This window comes from Hylobates moloch, unplaced genomic scaffold (genome assembly GCF_009828535.3).
Source record: "Hylobates moloch isolate HMO894 unplaced genomic scaffold, HMol_V3 SCAFFOLD_14, whole genome shotgun sequence".
NCBI classification, from domain to species: Eukaryota; Metazoa; Chordata; class Mammalia; order Primates; family Hylobatidae; genus Hylobates; species Hylobates moloch.
Genome location: NW_026652289.1, coordinates 12,545,443 through 12,568,532, shown reverse-complemented (window position 1 = coordinate 12,568,532; position 23,090 = coordinate 12,545,443). Strand labels below are relative to the sequence as shown.

Sequence of the window (23,090 nt, the reverse complement as noted above, 5' to 3'; positions counted from 1 at the left end):
TTCATCACTCAAACAAAAACCCCTGTACCCTTTCGTTATCACCCCAAATACCTCTATCCACCTTTGGCAACAACTAATCTATTTTCTATCTTCTGGATTTGCCTATTCTGGACATTTCCTTATTAAATGTTATTTATTATTATTAGGTTTTTTTTTTTTGAGACGGAGTCTCGCTCTGCCACTTAGGCTGAAGTGCAGTGGTGCCATCTCGTCTCACTGCAACCTCCACCTCCCGGGTTCCAGGGATTCTCCTGCCTCACTCTCCCAAGTAGCTGGGATTACAGGCACCTGCCACCATGCCCAGCTAATTTTTTTTTTTTTTTTTTGAGACGGAGTCTTTCTCTGTCCCCCAGGCTGGAGTGCAGTGGCGCGATCTCGGCTCACCGCAACCTCCACCTCCTGGGTTCACGCCATTCTCCTGCCTCAGCCTCCCGAGTAGCTGGGAATACAGGCGCCCGCCAACACGCTCGGCTAATTTTTTGTGTTTTTAGTAGAGACGGGGTTTCACCGTGTTAGCCAGGATAGTCTCGATCTCCTGACCTCGTGATCCGCCCCCCTCAGCCTCCCAAAGTGCTGGGATTACAGGCTTGAGCCACCGCACCCGGCTTTGTATTTTTAATAGAGATGGGATTTCACCATTTTGGTCAGGCAGGTCTTGAACTCCTGACCTCAAGTGATCCACCTACCTCAACCTCCCAAAGTGCTGAGATTACAGGCGTGAGCCACCGTGCTCGGCCCCAGTTATTATTATTAGTTTTAGAGACAGGGTCTCACTTTGTTGCCCAGGCTGGAGTGTAGTGGCATGATCTCAGCTCAATTGCACTCAACCTCCTAGGCTCGTGATCCTCCCACCTCAGCCTCCCAAGTAGCTGGGACCACGTGTGTGCCACCACACCTGGCTAATTTTTTATTTTGAGACGAAGTTCCCCTCTGTTGCCCAGGCTGGAGTGCAGTGGCGTGATCTCGGCTCACTGCAACCTCCCCCTCCAGGGCTCAAGCAGTCCTCCTGCTTCAGCCTCCCGAGGAGCGGGGACTACAGGCACACGCTCCATGCCTGGCTAATTTTTGTATTTTTAGTAGATATGGGGTTTCAGCATGTTGGCCAGGCTGATCTCAAACTCCTGACGTCAAGTGGTCCACCCACCTCGGCCTCCCAAAGTGCTGGGATTACAGGCGTGAGCCACCGCGCCTGGCCCTTTCTTTCTTCTACTTATTATTTTTGAGACAAGGGCTCACTCGGTCACCCAGGCTGGAGTGCAGTGGTGTGATCCCAGCTCAATGCAACCTCTGCCTTCCAGGTCCAAGTGGTTCTCCTGCTTCAGCTCCCAGAGTAGCTGGGATTACGGGCAAGGGCCACCATGCCCGGCTAATTTTTGTATTTTTAGTAGAGATGGCATTTCACCATGTTGGCCTGGCTGGTCTCGAACTCCTGACCTCAAGTGATCCACCTGCCTCGTCCTCCCAAAGTGCTGGAATACAGGCCTGAGCCACCGCACATAGCCACACCTGGCTAATTTTTATATTTTATTTTTTGTAGAAATGGTTTCTTGCTATGTTGCCTAAGCAGGTCTGGAACTCCTGGACCAATCTTCCCTCCTCGGCTTCCCAACGTGCTGGGATTACAGATGTATGGTACTGCACCCAGCCTGGACATTTCATATAAATAGAATTGTATAGTATGTGGTCTTTTTTTTTGAGACAGAGTCTCACTCTGTCGCCAGGCTGGAGTGCAGTGGCACAATCTTGGCTCACTGCCACCTCCACCCCCTAGGTTCAAGCAATTCTCCTGCCTCAGCTTCCTGAGTAGTTGGGACTACAGGCACGCACCACCATGCTCAGCTTATTTTTTTTATTATTATTTTTCTTTTTTCTTTTTTTCTTTTTTGAGATGGAGTCTCGCTCTGTCACCCAGGCTGGAGTGCAGTGGCGCGATCTTGGCTCACTGCAAGCTCCGCCTCCCAGGTTCACGCCATTCTCCTGCCTCAGCCTCCCAAGTAGCTGGGACTACAGGTGCCCGCCACCATGCCTGGCTAATTTTTTGTACTTTTTTAGTAGAGACAAGGTTTCACCATGTTACCCAGGATGGTCTCGATCTCCTGACCTCGTGATCTGCCCGCCTCGGCCTCCCAAAGTGCTAGGATTACAGGCACGAGCCACCAAGACCAGCCAGTCTTTTGTTGTTGTTGTTGTTGAGAAAATGTCTCACTCAGGCTGGAGTACAGTCGTGCGATCACAGCTCACTGAAGCTTCGACCTCCTGAGCTCAAGGAATCCTCCTACCTCAGCCTCCCAAGTAGCTGGGACTACAGGTGTGTGCCACCATGCCTAATTTTTCTCTTTTATTTGTAGTGATGGGGGTCTCACTATGTTGTCCAGTTTGGTCTTGAACTCCTGCGCTCAACTGATCCTCCTACCTGGGCCCCCCAGTGCTGGGATGACAGGTGTGAGCCACCACGCCTGGCCGCATGTGGTCATTTATGACTGAATTCTTTTTTTTTTTTTTTTTGAGACAGAGTCTCGCTCTATTGGCAGGCTGGAGTGCAGTGGTGTGATTTCAGCTCACTGCAACCTCCGCCTCCTGGATTCAAGCAATTCTCCTGCCTCAACCTCCCTAGTAGCTGGGACTACAGGTGCATGCCACCACGCCCAGCTAATTTTTGTATTTTTATTAGTGACGGGGTTTCACCATGTTGGCCAGGATGGTCTTGATCTCTAGACCTCGTGATCCGCCTGCCTTGGGCTCACAAAGTGCTGAGATTACAGGGCTGAGCCACCGCACCTGGCCCTGAATTTTCACTTAGCATAATGCTTCAAGGTTCACCCACACTGTAGCATGTGTTAGTATTTCATTCCTTTTTATAATTGAATAGTATTCAATGTATGGATATATTTATCCATATATTTATCAGTTCATTTTCTGATGAACATTTCCATTGTCTCCACTTATGAATCAGTTTTTAACTGTTAATTAACATTTGGCTCCAGATAAAAGAAAATGATCTAACACTGTGGTAAATGTAAAATTTACATGGCTTGTGAATGGCTGTCAGAGATGGTCTCTTTTAAACAGTGGAGGAGGCAAATGTATGCATTAGAATTGCTGAAAAACACTTTGGGAGATAAAGACAATTTTGGTTTTAAAAAAGCCAAAAGAGGGCCGGGCGCGGTGGCTCACGCCTGTAATCCCAGCACCACGGGGGCCAAAGCAGGCAGATCAAATGAGGCCAGGAGTTGGAGATCAGCCTGGCCAGCATGGTGAAACCCCGTCTCTACTAAAAATACAAAATGAGCCGGGTGTGACAGTGCATGCCTGTAATCCCAGCTACTCAGGAGGCTGAGGCAGGAGAATCACTTGAACCCAGGAGGCAGAGGTTGCAGTGAGCTGAGATCGTGCCACCGCACCCTAGCCTGGGTGACTGAGCGAGACTCTGTCTCATCAAAACAACTATATGAATGACATTTGCCTACTTTAATTGATGAGGGAATAGAAAGACAGAGTGGATGAGAAATGTGCCTAAAATTTAATGCTTGAATCTAAAAGCCACCACCCCTCCCCCTAATCCTCTAGTGACTTGCAGAGAAGTATGGATCTTTGTAAACCACAGGATAACTAAACTTTACTGAAGCTAAAATCTGGGGATTACAGAAACTGTCAATAATTAGAGGAACGTTTAATGATACTTCAAAGCATAAAGGATATTATCCTTCAGAAATGGGAGTTATCCAGAAATCTTAACACACCAGATTATGATCACGATGGTCAGAAAAGTCTCAAATCAGCTATGCAATATAAGGAAGAGATACTGCCTTGTTAGACTTGGGGAAGAGATAGTCACTTGACACCGATCAGGAGGAGGCTGGCAACTTTTACACACTGGAATCTATATCGATACTGGACCACAGGCCACCACACTCAGGATAATTTTTTTTTATTTTATTTATATTATAGTGGATCTTGCCCCAGGCTTGGCTCACTGCAAGCTCCGCCTCCCGGGTTCACACCATTCTCCTGCCTCAGCCTCTCCAAGTAGCTGGGACTACAGGCGCCCGCCACCACGCCCGGCTAATTTTTTGTATTTTTAGTAGAGACGGGGTTTCACCGTGGTCTCGCTCTCCTGACCTCATGATCCGTCCGCCTCGGCCTCCCAAAGTGCTGGGATTACAAGCGTGAGCCACTGCGCCTGGCCTTTTTTTTTGTATTTTTAGTAGAGACGGGGTTTCACCATGTTAGCCAGGATGGTCTCGATCTCCTGACCTCGTGATCTGCCCCCTTGGCCTCCCAAAGTACTGGGATTACAGGCGTGAGCCACCACACCTGGTCTATTATTATTTTTTGAGACAAGTCTCACTCTGTTGCCCAGGCTGGAGTGCAGTGGCATGATCTTGGCTCACTGTAACCTCCGCCTCCTGAGTTCAAGTGATTCTCCTGCCTCAGCTACCCAAGTAGCTGGGATTACAGGTGCGCGCCACCACGCTCAGCTAACTATTTTTTGTATTTTTAGTAGAGATGGGATTTCACTGTGTTAGCCAGGATAGTCTCGATCTCCTGACCTCATGATCCGCCTGCCTTGGCCTCCCAAAGTGCTGGGATTACAGGCATGAGCCACCATGCCCAGCTGAAAACATATAACTTATAAAAATGGAGGTGATTTGTCATGTTGTCAGGCAATACCAAAAAAAAAAAAAAAAGGGGGGGGGGTGACGGTTAGAAAAAGAGCATAAAAAAGACCAAGAAAACTGTATGTCTCAGATATGCTGCACTAACTAGTCTTGTTTTTAATGAGTGTCTATTTATTAAAAAATAGATGAAGTAAAGGCGAGGTCTTTTTTATCTTTTAGCAGTTTTTCTTTTGGGCCAAGTCCATGATAAAAAACCACCATGCAAATAGCAAATAATTCTTTCAAAACTGGTCCCATTTCTGAATTAAAAGGGTTCATTCCTCTTTAACCCAACAGATCTTGCCATTTTCTCCAAGCTGTACAGTTCCACTGGCCACCAGCTGAAGGGCTGCAGGAAATATTTTATGTTCTGCTAGTTTTACTCTTTCAGAAAGAGTTGCGACAGTATCATCCCTCTTCACGGGAACAGCTTCTTGCAAAATAATTTGCCCAGCGTCTACATCTTCCTGGAAAAGTAAGCAAAGGTTTTGAACATTACCTTCTAGCCAGTGTAATTTACATCTGACTACTAATACTGTTGGTAGAAAAAGACATACTCACAGCTACAAAATGTACAGTGCACCCAGTAACTGTGACTCCGGTTTCCAGGGCTTGCTCATGGGCATTCGAACCCTTAAAAGAAGGGAGCAAGGATGGGTGGATATTGAGCATTTTTCCTAAAAATTAAAAAAAGCATAGCGGTCAGAATTTTAAAATCCTGGGTATTCTGTTAAAGGAATACGTTTTCCTGTCTAGATCCGAAGTCAAACAGGAGTTGGATTTCTGGGATGGATGTTTTCTTTGCCAAACACAGAAATGAGGTAAAACGAATTAAGTTCTCATCCAAGAAGGCCCTGGAAGCAGCAAGTACCTGCCTTGCACAGCCAAAGGCATGCTGGGGTGCTCTGAACAGACACTCATGGTGACAGGAAGGTGGGGAGTTCAAGCTGAATACCAGCTTGTTGCTGGCACATACTATTAAAAATAAGCAAGAGGTTCTTACATAGCATCTATGTGCTTGACTTCTAACCACAAAGTGACCTGTCCACCAGACAGATGCTAGATTAGTTCCGTGTGGCTCATGTCACCAAAGGCATTGTCTATTTTATATCACACCACAAGTGCTCTAACTACATTCACCTAAGAATACATAAACTCTTTGGAGGGAAAATGCATTTATTGACCAACTGTGTGCACACATACACAAACAGGATGCAGTCAAGGCTTTTGGGAAGAAGGCAGTAACATAGATAGTATGTGTTTTCTGGCAATAACCTCCTCCTTGCCAACTCCTGGCAATGGTCTATGCTTCCTAAGAGAGGATGGAGTCTTCATTTTGGGATATACGGAATCACTCTCTTTTGCTTCCAAACAAATAAAGGAAGGTCTTCTGAATATTTATTCAGAAGATGAACTATTATCTTTGTAGTAATGTGAAACAAAACTAAGCTACATTAGAAAAAGTGATTAATTACAGCAAGCCAAAGTAAATGGATAGAGAGCAGGTTAATAAATCATCATTGGGTCATTCTTTAGTGTGAAACAAAGGAAATTAAACTGTGACCTGTGTTAAATAAAATATCACAGTCAAAAAGGAGTTGGATTTCTGGGATGGGTGTTCACTACTGGGATTGTTTGGCAAGTTATCTGTTCTGGAGACCATTTTCAATTGATTTCCCAATGTGATGTCAAATAATTTTTGCTTACCATTCCACTTTCGGACAAAGGGGCCAGAAAGAATTCTCATGAATCCTGCAAGACAGACTATGTCTATGGAGAACTCTTCAAGGACTAGGTCAATTGCACTGTCAAATTCTACACGATTTTTATACAATTTATGATTAATTACCTGTAATAGAAAAAGATAAGCACAACCCTTTTCAATGAATTACCAAAAATAATTAAAAACTCAACCTTTACACAGACCATACTTCACTTCCTTGTAAAGATATACCTGATAGAGAGATTATTAAGAAAGGGACAGGATGAAGGAGAAGGCAAGCCCAGCACCCACCCAAAATAGCGAAGTCCAAAGAACAAGTGCCCATAGACCAGGGTCCTGTGAGGGCAGATAACAAGCTTAAACATGCCCACAGGAAAGATATTTTCCCAAGTAACTTACTCTAGTGGGAATACCAGCTCTTTCCGCTTTATCTAACCCAGCTACTGCGGCTTTGTTGGAGATAACAATATCGATTTGTGCAGAACTATTTGGTTCCCGAGTACTGTCTATGAGTGCTTGCAGGTTCGATCCTGAGAAGGGAGAAAAACAGCAGTGAGCTCATACTTCTTCTTCTTCTTCTTTTTTTTTTTTTTTTTTTTGAGAGGGAGTCTCACTCTGTCGCCCAGGCTGGGAGTTGCAGTGGCACGATCTGGGTTCACTGCAAGCTCCGCCTCCCGGGTTCAAGCAATTCTCCTGCCTCAGCCTCCCGAGTAGCTGAGATTACAGGAGTCCGCCACCATACCTGGCTAATTTTTCTATTTTTAGTAGAGACGGGGTTTCACCATGTTGGCCAGGCTCGTCTGGAACTCCTGACATCAGGTGATCTGCCCACCTTGGCCTCCCAAAGTTGGGATTACAGGCGTGAACCACCGCACCCAGCCTCATACTTCTTAAAAAAAGAGATGTGCCATTTTGAATAGGGACGGTCAAATTTTCTGAATAAATGTCTTGGAAAAGACTGGTAATATGTGAGGCTTCTAAATTCCCTTTCTCTTGGCACAGGCAACTAAAGTAAATATGGAAAAAGCTTCTGTATAGCAATGGAAACAAACAACAAAGTAAGGAGACAACCCACAGAATGGTAGAAAATATGTGCAAACTACCCATCTGACAAGGGATTAATAACCAGAATATACAAGGAGCTTAAACAATTCATTGGGGAAAAATCTAATACTCTGATTAAAAATGGGCAAAATATCTGAATAGACATTTCTTAAAAGAAAACACACAAATTGCAAACAGGCATATAAAAAGGTGCTCAATGTCACTGATCATCAGAGAAATGCAAATCAAAACTATAATGACATATTGTCTTGCCCCAGTTAAAATGGCTTTTATCCAAAAGACAGGCAATAACACGCTGGTGAAGATGTGGAGAAAAGGGAACCATCACACACTATTGGGAATGTAAATTAGTACAATTATTATGGAGAACAGCTTGAAGGGTCCTCAAAAATTAAAAAAAAGAGCTACCATATGATCCAGCAATCCCATTGCTAGGTATATACCCAAAAGAAAAAAACCAGTGTATCAAAGAGATATCTGCAGTTTCATGTTCTCCATAGCCAAGATTTGGAAGCAACCTAAATGTTTATCAGCAGACAAATGGATAAAGAAAATGTGGTACATCACACAACGGAGTACTATTCAGCCATAAAAAAGAATGAGATCCTGTTATTTGCAACAACATGGATGGTCATTAAGTTAAGTGAAATAACTCAGGCACAGAAAGACAACCCTCACATGTTCTCACTTATTTGTGGGAGCTAAAAATTAAAACAGTTGAACTCATGATGATAGTGCAATGATGGTTACCAGAGGCTAGAAGGGTAGTGGGAGAGACGGGGAGAGGGGATGCTAATGGGTACAAAAATATAGTTAGAATGAACAAAATCTAGTGTTTGATAGCATAACAGGGTGACTATAGTCAACAATAATTTATTACACATTTTAAAATAACTGGAAGAGGCTGGATGTGGTGGCTCACACCTATAATCCCAGCACTTTGGGAGGCCAAGGCAGGCGGATCATCCTGAGGTCAAGAGTTCAAGACCAGCCTGATCAGCCTGGCCAACATGATGAAACCACATCCCTACTAAAAATACAAAAAATTAGCCAGGCATGGTGGCAGGTACCTGTAATCCCAGCTACTCAGGAGGCTGAGACAGAAGAATTGCTTGAAACTGGGAGGCAGAATTTGCAGTGAGCCGAGATTGCGCCACTGCACTCCAGCCTGGGCGACAGAGTGAGACTCTATCTCAAAAACAAAAACAAAAAAAAAACTGAAATAAAATAATTGGATTGTTTGTAACACAAAGAAAGAATAAAGGCTTGAGGTGATGAATACCCCATTTACCGGGATGTGATTATTACAGGTTGTATGGCTGTATCAAAAGATCTCATGTACCCCATAAATATATATACCTAACATGTACCCATACAAATTAAAAATTAAAAAAATTCCCTTCCTCTTGGGATAATGGATTAATAGATTGTGAAAAGCACAGATATTCCTGGATGGCCTCCAGTTCCATCCATATTGCTGCAAATGATGTGGTTTAGGATATGTAATTGCTCCTAGGATATGTAATTGCTCCTACAAATTCTGTATCTTGTCATCTAGCATTGTAGTAGAAACAGTATAACATTATGTCAAAACTGACTGATGAGAAATAAGCTGCTTAATTAAGCAAGAAAAACTGACCTACTCAAGAACAAACCACTATGCTATGACTCTTACAATAGTTTCTTTAAAAAAAAAAAAAATTAGATTCGGGGGTACACACGCTTATTTATTACATGGGAATGTTGTATAATGGTGGGGATTGGGCTTCTAGTGTAGCTATTACCTAAATAGTGAACATTATACCTGATAGAAAAATTTTCAACCCTCACCCCTTCTCCCACACTTCCCTGTTTTGTATCTATTGTTTCCATCTTTTTTTTTTGAGATGGAGTCTTGCTCTGTCTCCAGGATGGAGTACAGTGGTGCAATCTCAGCTCATTGCAATCTCCGTCTCCAGGGTTCAAGCAATTCTCCTGTCTCAGCCTCCAGAGTAGCTGGGACTATAGGCGCGCGCCACCATGCCCAGCTAATTTTTGTATTTTTAGTGGAGACAGGGTTTCCCCATGTTGGCCAGGCTGGTCTCGATCTCTTGACCTCGTGATCCACCTGCCTCAGCCTCCCAAAGTGTGAGGATTACAGGCGTAAGCCACAGTGCCCGGCCCTATTGTTTTTATCTTTATGTCCACATGTACCCACTGTTTAGCTCCCACTCATAAGTGAGAACATGTAATATCTGGTTTTCTGTTTCTGAGGCAGTTCACTCAAGATAATGGCCTCCAGTTCCATCCATATTGCTGCAAATGATGTGGTTTTATTCTTTTTTATGGCTGCACCTTACAATAGTTTCTTTGCTTTATTATCAACTTGGGCCTAAAATACATTAAAACCTTAAGATCGACCTGTAAAGCAATTAAACTTCTGGGAATGAATCCTGAAGAAATATTAGAGCTGGGTGTGGTGCTGCATGCCTGCAGTCCCAGCTACTCAGGGGGCTAATAAGGTGGAAGGATTGCTTGAGGCCAGAGCTGGAAGCTGCAGTGTACTATGACTGCATCTGTGAATAGCTACTGTACTCTAGCCTGGGCAACACAGCAAGACTGTCTCAAAAAGAATCATTATGATCTGGGCCATCAAATAAAAATCACATATGCATTTAAGAACATACTGAATATCTGCAAGAATGTTGATAGCAGTGTTACTTACAATAGAGGGAAAAAAATCAGGCTACATCCATCTGAGAGAATACAATACTCTTACTACTTTACCCCTCTATCCATAAAGGTCAAACATAAACTTCTTCTTATTAATAATATAACAATAAAAATTCCTCAATTGTTCTCAGACTTTTCAACAACAAAGCTATGATACAAAATGAGCTGGAACTTCTATCTTTTCTGGTTTCTCTTTAACCAGCTTTCTGACATCCTTTACTTTTTTCTTTGGGAGCTGTCTCAAATTCCTAAGAAAAGTGGAAAGACTAAGAACGCTGAAAAGACAAAGACAACCCTCATGACTCCCCCCAGTCCCTGGACTCTGCCGAGAGTATCCTTACAATCTCATAAGAGTGCAGGGAGGAAAGGAACGGCAGTCAACAGCTCTACAGTGAAGAGGAAGCCACATCTCACCTGTTCCAGATATTAAGACAGCCACTCTGGCCTTTTTTTTTTCAAAAGAGAAATGATTTGTCAGGGAGCCATTCTTCAACACTGACCCATTTATTTGCATGCTTTCAATCAGATTCTTGACTTTCACACGTGGGGAACCTTCATTTCAAACATATCCATAAATAAATAAAGAACAATTGTGAATTAACAGGAATAATGGAAAGAAAAATATTTTATGAAAACTTTAGGGTATATTTTATCCTGAAAATAAGATAATGCAAGGACTAAAATGAACAACACATTTGTATCACTTAACACTACTCATTCATAAAAACTTCCAAAAGGTGAACATATGTAATTACTTCAACTAAAAGCGGCAGATCACATCACTATCTTGAAGCACACAGTGGATGGATATATATGACTGCCTGCCAGTATTCTGCCCCTACTCCCCAAATCCTCCTAGTGAGACCACCCACAGTAGTGCCATGATCTCCTGGTCTCGGGGATAAGCATGTGACCCAGCAAAGCCATTTAAAGGCTTGACATGCAATGTTAAGAAAGAGAGGGTCTCTCTTTTTTTTTCTTTTTGAGACGGAGTCTCGCTCTGTTGCCCAGGCTGGAGTGCAGTGGCGCGATCTCAGCTCACTGCAAGCTCCGCCTCCCAGGTTCACACCATTCTCCTGCCTCAGCCTCCTGAGTAGCTGGGACTACAGGCGCCCGCCACCATGCCCGGCTAATGTTTTGTATTTATTAGTAGAGACGGGGTTTCACCGAGTTAGCCAGGATGGTCTTGATCTCCTGACCTTGTGATCCACCTGCCTCGGCCTCCCAAAGTGTTGGGATTACAGGCGTGAGCCACCGTGCCCAGCTGGGTCTTTCTTTTTTTTTTTGAGACAGAGTCTCGCTCTGTGGCCCAGGCTGGAGTGCAGTGGCGCAATCTCGGCTCACTGCAAGCTCCGCCTCCCGGGTTCACGCCATTCTCCCGCCTCAGCCTCCCGAGTAGCTGCGACTACAGCCACCTGCCACCACGCCTGGCTAATTTTTTGTATTTTTAGTAGAGATGGGGTTTCACCGTTTTAGCCAGGATGGTCTCGATCTCCTGACCTCGTGATCCGCCTGCCTCGGCCTCCCAAAGTGCTGGGATTACAGGCGTGAGCCACCGCTCTCTTTCTTATTGTAATGTGAGCTGAAGGATGTTATCTTTCTGGCATTTGGAGAACCTGCTTGAAAATGAATCCTGGCTGGGCGCGGTGGCTCACGCTTGTAATCCCAGCACTTTGGGAGGCCGAGGTGGGCGGATCACGAGGTCAGGAGATTGAGACCACGGTGAAACCCCATCTCTACTAAAAATATAAAAAATTAGCCGGGCGTGGTGGCAGGCGCCTGTAATCTCAGCTACTCGGAGAGGCTGAGGCAGGAGAATGGCGTGAACCCGGGAGGCAGAGCTTGCAGTGAGCTGAGATCGCGCCACTGCACTCCAGCACTCCAGCCTGGGTGACAGAGTGAGACTCCATCTCAAAAAAAAAAAAAGGAATCCTACACAATAGAGGAAGGAAAGGCAGATAGAGGTAAAGTCAGCAAACTCTGACATTTTTTTTTTCTATTTTTTATTTTTGTGAATCTTCTCTGTATCGTTCCAATTTTAGTATGTGTGCTGCCAAAGCAAGCATGTGACATCTTTGTTAGTGAATCTGAGTGGATTTTCTGCCCCTCTGCCAAGCTCTAGCACTTCTCGCAGAGTCCTGACTGATACAGTACTTGTCAGGGTGCTTGCTCGCTATTCCTTGAATCGAGCTGAGTGACAAAGCAGAGCCATGAGGTCTTGTGTGTAGGGAGATTACTTTGGGAAGCGATCCTGTGGGGTGTGGCTGTGCATGCATGAATGCTCAGAGTTCTGAGGCAGAAATGAAGAGATACGTGGTATCGCTGGGGTGGGTGCTGTCATGTTACATCTGTGTAAAGATAGTTGCCATAGCAATGGCTGCATTAAAAGGTGGGCAGAAAGCTTGTGAAGCAAGGCTGAGGTATAGCTAAAATTATACAGCTAAAATTATATATCTAAAAATGAATAAGGAGCAAGTACCTTCAGCTCGTGCAACCACACTGCCAATCACCCAGGCTTCTTCCTTGTGCTGCTGGATATCCCTCAGAATCTGCTCTGTCTGCTCCTTTGATACCACAAGGACAGCGCCAACCCCACAGTTAAATGTTCTGGCCATCTCTTCCTCAGAGAGGTGTCCTTCCTGCTGTAACCATGAGAAGACCTTGGGGATCCTCCAGGTCTGGGCATCTGAAAAAAATAGACACGAATTGTTTGATTTTCCTACCTTCTCACACAAAGTACAAAAGTATGCACATATTCAAATATATAGAAATTATAATCGGGCACTGCTGTTTTATGTAGGGTAAAACTATAAACTGGCCTCTGAGAACTTTTTATTTGGGGATCCATTTGTACCTTAGACATTAAGAACATTTTTTTGTTGACACACTTGGCCAGTACTCACAATTGAGTGAGGTTTTGTGCTACATTAACTAACTAGACCCTTAGACATTCCCTAATGGATCAGATGAGCTAGTAGCTGAATTCCAGCAAAGGCCAGTATACCATCCTTTTGTGAATGTTTGGCTGAGTCTTTGCGATGACCAAAATGCACCCAAAGTACAATGCAAAACTAGATGGCTTATCTACATATTTAGAGAAAATGCATACACTCCTCAAGAAAAGTTATATTAATGGAAGGCAGATCAACACCCTCTCCCTCTCATTTGTTTTAAAATTTAGACTTCCTAGGTCTGCTATAAGAATACATTCTCTCGGCCGGGCGTGGTTGCTCATGCCTATAATCCCAACACTTCGGGAGGCCGAGGTGGGTGGATCACGAGGTCAGGAGATCGAGACCATCCTGGCCAAGATGGTGAAACCCCTTCTCTACTAAAAATACAATAATTAGCTGGGCGTGGTGGCGCATGCCTGTAGTCCCAGCTACTCAGGAGGCTGAGGCAGGAGAATCACTGAAACCTGGGAGGTGGAGGTTGCAGTGGGCCAAGATAGTACCACTGCACTCCAGCCTGGAGACTCCGACTCACGTTAAAAAAAAAAAAACAAAAAAAACATTCTCTCTTATCACAAATAATACAACAAAAATCTCTAATAAAAATTTTTAGGTAAAGGCCTATACACACACACACATTTCTGAATTTAAAAAGAATCTGGATAGTTCTTTGGAATCTATGATTATGGGATCTGATTTTTTTAAAAAACTATACTGAATTAAATTATTTATGATGCTCTTAAGAAAGGGAAGCCAATGTGAACTTAGCTTTTTATTAAATAATAAGGTTTACTATTAGTTCTGCCTATTTATTTAATTTATTTATTGGATAATTTTTTTTTTTTGAGACAGGATCTGGCTCTGTTGCCCAGGCTGGAGTGCAGTGGCATGTACGTGGCTCACTGTAGCCTTGATCTCCCAGGCTCAAGTGATCTTCTCACTTCAGCCTCCTGAGTAGCTGGGACTACAGGCATGCGACACCATGACTGGCTATTTAAAAATTTTTTTTTTGTAGAGACAGGGTCTTACCATGTTGCCCAGTCTAGTTTTGACCTCCTGGGCTCATGTAATTCTTCTGCCTCAGCCTCCCAAAGCGCTGGGATTATAGGCATGAGCCATCATGCTCAGCTGATAATCAGTTTTTTAATACTTTGGAGTTGATGCAACTTTTTTTTTTTTTTTTTTTTTTTTTTGAGACAGAGTCTCGCCCTGTCACCCAGGCTGGAGTGCAGTGGTGCGATCTCGGCTCACTGCAAGCTCTGCCTCCCAGGTTCATGCCATTCTCCTGCCTCACCCTCCCGAGTAGCTGGGACTACAGGAGCCCGCCACCACGCCCGGCTAATTTTTTGTATTTTTGGTAGAGACGGGGTTTCACCGTGTTAGCCAGGATGGTCTTGATCTCCTGACCTTGTGATCTGCCCGCCTCGGCCTCCCAAAGTGCTGGGATTACAGGCGTGAGCCACTGAGCCTGGCACTTTTTTTTTTTTTTGGAGACAGTCTCTCTCTCTGTTTTTTAGGCTAGAGTGCAATGGCGTGATCTCGACTCACTGCAACCTCCGCCTCCTGGGTTCAAGCTATTCTCATGCCTCAGCCTCCCGAGTAGCTGGGATTATAGGCATGTGCTACCACACTTGGTTATTTGTGTGTGTGTGTGTATTTTTAGTAGAGAAAGGGTTTAATCATGCTGGCCAGGCTGGTCTTGAACTCCTGACCTCAGGGGATCCACCCACCTCAGCCTCCCAAAGTGCTGGAATTACAGGGGTGAGCCACCATGCCCAGCCTGGAGTTGATACAATTTTAAAAATGAGGCCGGGTGTGGTGGCTCACGCCTGTAATCTCAGCACTTTGGGAGGCCGAGGCCTGTGGATCACGAAGTCAGGAGTTCGAGACCAGCCTGGCCAACATGATGAAACCCCACCTCTACTGAAAATACAAAAATTAGCTGGGCATGGTGACGCACATCTGTAATCCCAGCTACTCGGGAGGCTGAGGCAGGAGAATCGCTTGAACCCAGGAGGTGGGGGTTGCAGTGAGCCGAGATCGCACTACTGCACTCCAGCCTGGGAGACAGGGTGAGACTCTGTCTCAAAAAAATAAATAAATAAAAATAAAAATGAATCACATGCCCATGACTCTTAGATTCAATTCCATTTATAATAGCTGGGAAAGGTCCATTCTTAATAGTTGAGCTCGTAAGATTTAGTAACTACATTGTTCACTATGCTCTCAACAGTTAAAAGTGAATAGCAACTTAAAACTAGTGGTACATCTATAAAATGGAATACTTGTTATCAAAAATGATGCTACTAAGACAAGTAGATAGTGATGACATATTTAATGGCAGGGCAAGTAGCAGATTACCAAGTTATGAACTTGTTTTAGTGAAGTTTTACAAAGTATTTATAGGAAAAAACACTGGCAGACTAAGAGTATAGTTTCTATAAATGAACAAGTACTTCATGAATAATGTAAGTTGCAATTTTAATGTTGAAAAGTCCTGGCCGGGTGTGGTAGCTCATGCCAGTAATCCCGGCACTTTGGGAGGCTGAGATGGGCAGATTGCTCTGAGCTAAGGAGTTTGAGATCAGCCTGGGCAATGTGGTGAAACCCCGTCTCTACTAAAAATACAAAAAATAGCCAAGTGTGGTGGCGTGTACCTGTGGTCCCAGCTATTTAGGAGGCTGAGGTCGGAAGATCACTTGAACCCAGGACGTTGGGGCAACAGTGAGCTGTGATCGCACCACTGAACTCCAGTTGGGGCGACAGAGTAACACTCTGTCTCAATAAAAAACAAACAAAACAAAACCCCCAGAAGTCCTTACTTAAATCTATTGTCAAAGTATGATTCCTGGAAGAAACTTTCGAGGCTGATGCAAGGAATTGTGCAATGGCTTTTATTGGAATACAGACATTTGTGTAACTCAAAATATAACTGCTTTCAGGAATATGGCTATATCACTTTCAGTTTCTTAATGAGGTGACTACTACGTTGTTTTTAACTAGTGGTGTGCTAGAGCCAGCTTGTAGAGACTGTTAAACAGCCATTTTTAAAGCAGCTATGATGGGAGTATTTATACCACAAAAACTGGCAAATGCACAAATCAGTCCTGCCTCCTTTCCCCATTCATCAGCAGGCCACTGTTTTTAACTATTTGAAAAGGATGATGAATGAACTACTTATTAAGGTTCTTATATATGCTCACACCAGAAAGCATTTCTAGCCAGGAATGTCTTGAACCACTAGTTTCACCCTCCTGTGAATCCTTCAACTCCTTACTATGCTCAGTCCATGGACCTGGAAGAGACTCCCACTCAGCCTAGCCTGGCCTGTCTGTTTTGCTTCCCTGACTAGGCTGAAATCCCATCTGACCCCTCTCCCAGCTTCCCTTGCCGATTTCCTCACTTCCATACAACCTACCTCTGAGTCATCAGTTCTCCCCGAGCTTCACATATGCTCTGACTCTTGGGTTAGCTCACCATATCTACTCACCTCTATCACTCTGACTACTTCTCCCCAATGAATGACCCCAATACCTGCTTAGTTCAGCTGGATCAACCTAACCTATTTTTTTTTCTGTTCTTGGTTCAAGACTATATACATGCTTTTACTCTGGGAGAAAAACTACATTAGCAGCTTCACCTTCACCTGTGCCTTCAGTTCTGCTCGCTGTCTCATTCCTGTTTGATCTTGACTGCTTTATCTGCTCCTCTCTTCAAGCTCCCACCCCAGGCCTGCTCATCTCACTAATACTTCACGGGGAAGCTATTTTATGTAAACTCCCTCAGTTTCTACTCCTTCAAACCAATGTGTATTAGTTGACTATAGCTAGAAAAGCTTCTCTGACTTTATTTTACAAAAACAAGGAAGGGAGGGGCCGGGCACAGTGGCTCATGCCTGTAATCCCAGCACTTTGGGAGGCCGAGGCGGGTGGATCATGAGGTCAAGAGATTGAGACCATCCTGGCCAACATGGTGAAACACCGTCTTTACTAAAAATACAAAAATTAGCCAAGCGTGGTGGCGGGCGCCTGTAGTCCCAGCTACTTGGGAGGCGGAGGCAGGAGAATCACTTGAATCCGGGAGGCGGAGGTTGCAGTGAGCCGCGATTGCGCCACTGCACTCCAGCCTGGCGACAGAGTGAGATTCCGTCTCAAAAAACAAAACAAAACAAAACAAAAACGAATTTCAAAAAAAAACAAAAAAGAACACAGGGAGCGATGACTCTGTCCCTTACTTTTGCTGCATGCATAAAATTATTCCACTTCCCTTTTACCAGTATGTTTCTTCAAACAGAAATCTCTACCCACTGTCTCCACAACTCTGCCACAACAATCTAGTGGGTGGTATCTATGTCCAGCAAACTGTCTTTTGACCTAACTCTAAAATACACTGGTCTTTTTCTAGTGCTTATTCTAGATTTCTGTGCTGTACCTGACACTGCGGACCACTGTCACGTTAAAATCCTACCTTGGGGCCGGGCGCGGTGGCTCATGCCTGTAATCCCAGCACTTTGGGAGGCTGAGGCGGGCAGATCACTTGAGGTCAGGAATTCGAAACCAGCCTGGCCAACAAGGTGAAACACTGTCTCTACTGAAAATACAAAAATTAGCTGGGCATGGTGGTGGGTGCCTGTAATCCTAGCTACTTGGGAGGCTGAGGCAGGAGAATCGCTTGAACCCAGGAGGCGGAGTTTGCAGTGAGCCGAGATCGCACCCCTATACTCCAGCCTGGGCTACAGAGTGAGACTGTTTAAAGAAAAAAAAAAGAAAAGAAAAAAATCCCATGTTGGTTTTATGATAATACTTTTACATGGTTTACCCTCTGCTTTGGACTGTTCTTTTCAGTCACTCTACTTTGAGAAACAACCTTTTGGTCTCCCTCATTCTCTTGGCTATAACTATTACTATGTGCAAATAACCACCCAATTTATCTTCAGCATGACTTCAACTTCTGCTCACAGTCACCTTGGAATAAACACACTGAAGATTTTGAAACCTTCTACTCCAAGCTTACTCTTCTTCCTATGTTAATGATGTTACCACCTACTCACCTGCTTAACTAGAAACCTGAGACTTCTTTTTTACTTCTAAGCAAAAAATGATTCTCCAATGTGCCTCCCTTCTCTATGCCTTGATTTAGGTCCTTTTATCTCACATATGGATTACTTAATAGCTAATATTTCCTTTCCTGGTGTGTAGGGCTCCATCTTAATAGAGCTTGAAGTTACCAATCCCCTTGGAGGACCCACTTAGAGCACTTCAACTTTATGTAAGTCAATTGCATGACAATATTTTATGTCTTATAAATACAGATAATGAAGCAAAAGGAGATAGAAAAGGGTCAACGAGTTTTTCCCTCCCAAAACCCCCAATGATTAAGAATTTTCCATGTGTAATCATGTGTACACTAACTACCCAGAGTTTTCTCGCACAATGCATTCTTTTCCTTAGCAATTTCCTGAACAGAAGTTCGTTTTAGTGATCTTACCTAAATCTACCCCAAGTTTCTCAGGGAGGACTCTGGGGATGTTCTCTAGTAATCCTCCACCAGTAATATGGGCAAAGGCTTTGACATGTCCTGAACGTAGGACGGGTAACAGTGAATGGCTGTAGATTCTGGTAGGTGTGAGAAGTAAGTCCCCTGTATGTTGAAGAGAGAAGACAAAAACTTAGCCTATGAATAGAAAACCAAAACATAAAAATTAACTCTGGAGAATGACACCAGCTCTACAATAATGACCAAGTAGCAAACCAAGGTAATTCATTCCCTTTTAGCTCTAAGTAATGAGAGACTAAAACCACTAAACGCTTGCTCAGGCATTTCCAAGCAGGACAGTTTAAACATGAGGGAGTTTACCTAAAGTCTGGTCACCACAACCATCAGGCGCTGGAGAGGAGTACTGGAGGGAAGATTTTGCCACGATTTTCCTCACAAGGCTAAATCCATTGCTATGAAGACCAGATGAAGCTATTCCAACAACATCATCACCCTCAGTGATTCTTTCTAGGTGAGGGAGTTTCTGATCTCGCTCCATGGCACCAACGGCAAACCCAGCTAGGTCATACTCTCCAGGTGGATACATGTCAGGCATTTCTGCTGTTTCACCTCCTGGTGGGATAAGACAAGAACAAAGAAATCAGAGTATTTATAAATCTGTCTAGGAAACAGTGGCACAGGCTACTCTTAACATGAACAATTAACACATGGCTATGTCTTGCAAACATTTAAGAAAATGTACTCTACCAGCAGTCTAACAGAACTTTCCACCAAGCATGATTTCAGGAGAAATAGCACTTGTTTCCACTAAGGATGAGATTAGGTGACACCTCTACAAGTATATATGCAGCCTCCAAACACCACTGCTTTCACAGAATGAATGCTCAGTTGAATATAACATCATTTCCATAGCTGTTTAGTTTCAAAACTGCTTTCATATGTATTTGATCTTTATAATCAGCCCATTTTTCAGGTGATGATACAGCCTTAAAGAAGTGACTTAACTAGGACTGCCCAACTCCAAATACCCCAGCTTAAAAAGTATAGCATTTTACTTAAAATTATATCATGTCAAGATATAAGGTATAGGCAGACTCCGAATAAGAAACTGTGTTCTAAATGGTGGTTGAAAGGCAATTTTTGTTTCAAACTTTATTCCCAGGCTTCTTTAGCTTAATTAGCTACAAAGAATAAATTGTGGGCTGGGCATCGTGGCTCACACCTGTAATCCCAGCACTTTGGGAGGCCGAGGCAGGTGGATCAGGTCAGGAGCTCGAGACTATCCCGGCCAACATGGCGAAACCCTGTCTCTACTAAAAACACAAAAATTAGCCCGGTGTGGTGGCTTATGCCTGTAATCCCAGCTACTTGGGAGGATGAGACAGGAGAATTGCTTGAACCCGGGAGGTGGAGGTTGCAGCGAGCCGAGATTGTGCCACTGCACTCCAGCCTGGGACACAGAGCAAGACTCCATCTCAAAAAGAAAAAAAAAAGAATAAATTGTGTATAAGGAAAAACTGAAAAGAGCTGCAGTGTCCAAGGGGAATGGGGCTTAAAATATTAGAGATCTAGATTTTATCAGATCCATAATCAATTTTAGAAAGCAGTCATAATGTAAAATAGCAGCTCCTAGTTACTTCACATTTTTTCTTCTTCAGAAGTTGACTCAGTTCAATTTGCCTCATTCTTAGTAGCCTCATCAAAACTCCTCACAAGATCTGGAACTTCATCACCATCCCCTCCAGTAGCAAGGAGTGCTTTTCCATCCACAGACTATTTGGGCAGAGCTTCAGTCGGTCTCCTTAAACTAGTCAGATTGTCTGCACCAAGCTGGTTTAAGATGCTGGTAGCATTTCTGTCAGCTGCTTTGTCTCAGCATGGCCTGTAATGGTGAAAGTGTTCACTGCCCCAGAGAAATGCTACCAGCATTTTAGGTTGTTAAAGTGGATCACTGGTCTTCATTTGAAAACATACTCACCTCTTCAATACCAGAGATATTGTTTACCCTTAACTTCTTAAGGAGAACTGAAGTTTTTATCATCTGCTGTAGCTGAACCACCTTCTTTCTGTCTTTTCCATCATTACGCAATTGTGCCTGCAATTTGGTTGTTTCTTTCATCTTGTCAGAGTGGAAAAGGGTCATGTGGAGGACTAGGGTTGGTGCTCAAGGGGTCCTGGGTAGACCAGCTGAGATTAGGTGCACACATGCGGAGACGCAAGATGGCACAATTTCTGGTTTAAATGGTCATATAAAAGAGGCAGTTTCTGGCCGGGCACGGTGGCTCATGCCTGTAATCCCAGCACTTTGGGAGGCTGAGGCAGGCGGATCACGAGGTCAGGAGATTGAGACCATCCTGGCTAACACGGTGAAACCCCGTCTCTACTGAAAAATAGAAAAAATTAGCCAGGCGTGGTGGCAGGCACCTGTAGTCCCAGCTACTTGGGAGGCTGAGGCAGGAGAATGGTGTGAACCCGGGAGGCGGAGCTTGCAGTGAGCCAAGATTGCGAAGATCGTGCCACTGCACTCCAGGCTGGGTGACAGAGCGAGACTCTGTCTCAAAAAAAAAAAAAAAAAGAGGCAGTGTCTTTGGGAGGCTGCGATGGGCAGAGAGCTTGAGCCCAGCAATTCAAGACCAGCCTGGGCAACATGGCAAAACCCCATCTCTACAAAAAGTAAAAAAAATTAGCTGGGTTGGTGACACATGCCTGTAGTTCCCAACTACTTGGGAGGCTGAAGCAGGAGGATCCCTTGAACCCAGGAGGTCAAGGCTGCAGTGAGCTGTGATTGAACCACTGCACTCCAACCTGGGTGACAGAGAGACCCCCCCTTTTTTTTTAAATAAAAAAAAGAGGTTGTTTTGTTCCTTGATCAACCTACAGATTCATTTTGCTCAAACATTTCATATATAAAGATACTTCTATAAAACTTGGGTGTATATTATTATTTATGTCACTCTATGGGAAAATTTGGCTTTAGTTAAGATCCGGAATGCCAGGAACCCATCTGCCTGTACCGTGGGGTCATAAGGAGGAAATAACTCCTAGACCTGTTTGTTGAGGAGGCTACTGAGACTGATGGGGATGTTAAAAGGTGGCCAAAAATTGGGAAGAAAGATAAGGCCTGCCTGACAGTTTAGGAGTACGGGTCTAGTGGACAAACCCTTGAGGAGGGCTTTGAAGGTTGCAGGCTCTAAATTTAATTCAGGTAGTTTTACCTACATTTCATTTGCTGCATCTTGTGATATACAGTCTCTCTTGCTAGCTACATTGGCATTGATCACATTTTTAGTAGGGCTAAAACACAAAAAGAAGAATGACATGTTATTGATTAAAATGGCTGATCATACCAAGGAGAGCACATCCAGCTTTTCCACAAGCTTTGGCAATTCCAGCAACAACAGCTTCAGTTACACTGAGGTCAAGTTTTCCACAGGAAAAGTAATCAAGGAAGAACAGGGGCTCTGCTCCTTGTGCCAGAATATCATTAACACACATTGCTACCAAATCTTGACCAATGGTATCATGTTTATTGCACAGCTGGGCAATCTATGTAAGAACAATATAAACATCCACATTAGGGAATAAGTTCAAAATTGTATCTTATCCATTTGGCTAGCTGCTCTTAACACCTAAAAACAAAAGAACACGAAATTCTGACAAACTACTTGGTCTAAAAGTACCCCCTTTTATCCTCTAAAGTACCCTTCCATCCAAATATAATCTAAATAATAATTTGTTATTAGAAATGTGCAGATATTTTAGCCATTTTACATGGTTATTTGGTATGGTCCTTTTTAGCTCATATATGTCAAGAGAAGAAAAATATATATTTGATATAAATTTCCTCGTCTTTCCTAAAAGGCCTTTATTCACAAGGGTGTCTGATTACCTTTAGTTTAGTTCCAACGCCATCTGTTCCAGAGGCCAGAAGGGGATCTTTGAAACCAGCTGCTTTTAAATCAAAAAGACCAGCAAAACCTCCAAGATCAACTTTACAGCCTGTTGGAGAAGAAATTAATTACTTGCTACATTTTAATAGATTAAACATGTAATTATTTAAATGTCTACTAGTTTAAAAAAAATCAGTATATTTAGCAGCCTGTGAGATGTACTTCTGGAAGAAATAGATGATTGGAACAGCTGTTCTCAGAGATGACATAAATCAACTGGGAGAATGTAATCATTTAACAGATTAACATGTAACATGTTAATAGGTTAAACATGTATATACATACCACTTCTTCATAAGAATGGTTGAAACAAGAGATGCCCTTCCTGAGTATGAGAGATTGCATCATGTGCTCAAAGAATTGATTAAGAAAGTAATTAAGGCCGGGTGCAGTGGCTCACCCCTGTAATCTCAGCACTTTGGGAGGCCGAGGCAGGCGGGATCACGAGGTCAGGAGATTGAGACCATCCTGGCTAACACGGTGAAACCCCATCTCTACTAAAAATACAAAAAAATTAGCTGGGCATGGTGGTGGG

At 43.7% G+C, this 23,090-nt stretch overlaps 1 protein-coding gene across 1 annotated transcript in view; it reads right to left on the bottom strand.

Annotated features, from left to right (window-relative positions):
• Positions 1–4,745: 4,745 nt before the first annotated feature.
• GART (phosphoribosylglycinamide formyltransferase, phosphoribosylglycinamide synthetase, phosphoribosylaminoimidazole synthetase) overlaps positions 4,746–23,090 on the bottom strand; it is a 39,867-nt gene continuing 21,522 nt past the window's right edge. Inside the window, exons 12-21 of the mRNA XM_058427188.1 lie at positions 22,495–22,612; positions 21,953–22,151; positions 18,966–19,217; positions 18,597–18,749; positions 12,638–12,844; positions 10,573–10,710; positions 6,781–6,911; positions 6,366–6,507; positions 5,220–5,335; positions 4,746–5,125 (exon numbers count right to left, since the gene is read on the bottom strand). Coding sequence (XP_058283171.1) covers positions 4,934–5,125; positions 5,220–5,335; positions 6,366–6,507; positions 6,781–6,911; positions 10,573–10,710; positions 12,638–12,844; positions 18,597–18,749; positions 18,966–19,217; positions 21,953–22,151; positions 22,495–22,612 — 1,648 coding nt within the window. The 3' untranslated portion in view covers positions 4,746–4,933. The remainder of the gene's footprint in view (positions 5,126–5,219; positions 5,336–6,365; positions 6,508–6,780; positions 6,912–10,572; positions 10,711–12,637; positions 12,845–18,596; positions 18,750–18,965; positions 19,218–21,952; positions 22,152–22,494; positions 22,613–23,090) is intronic.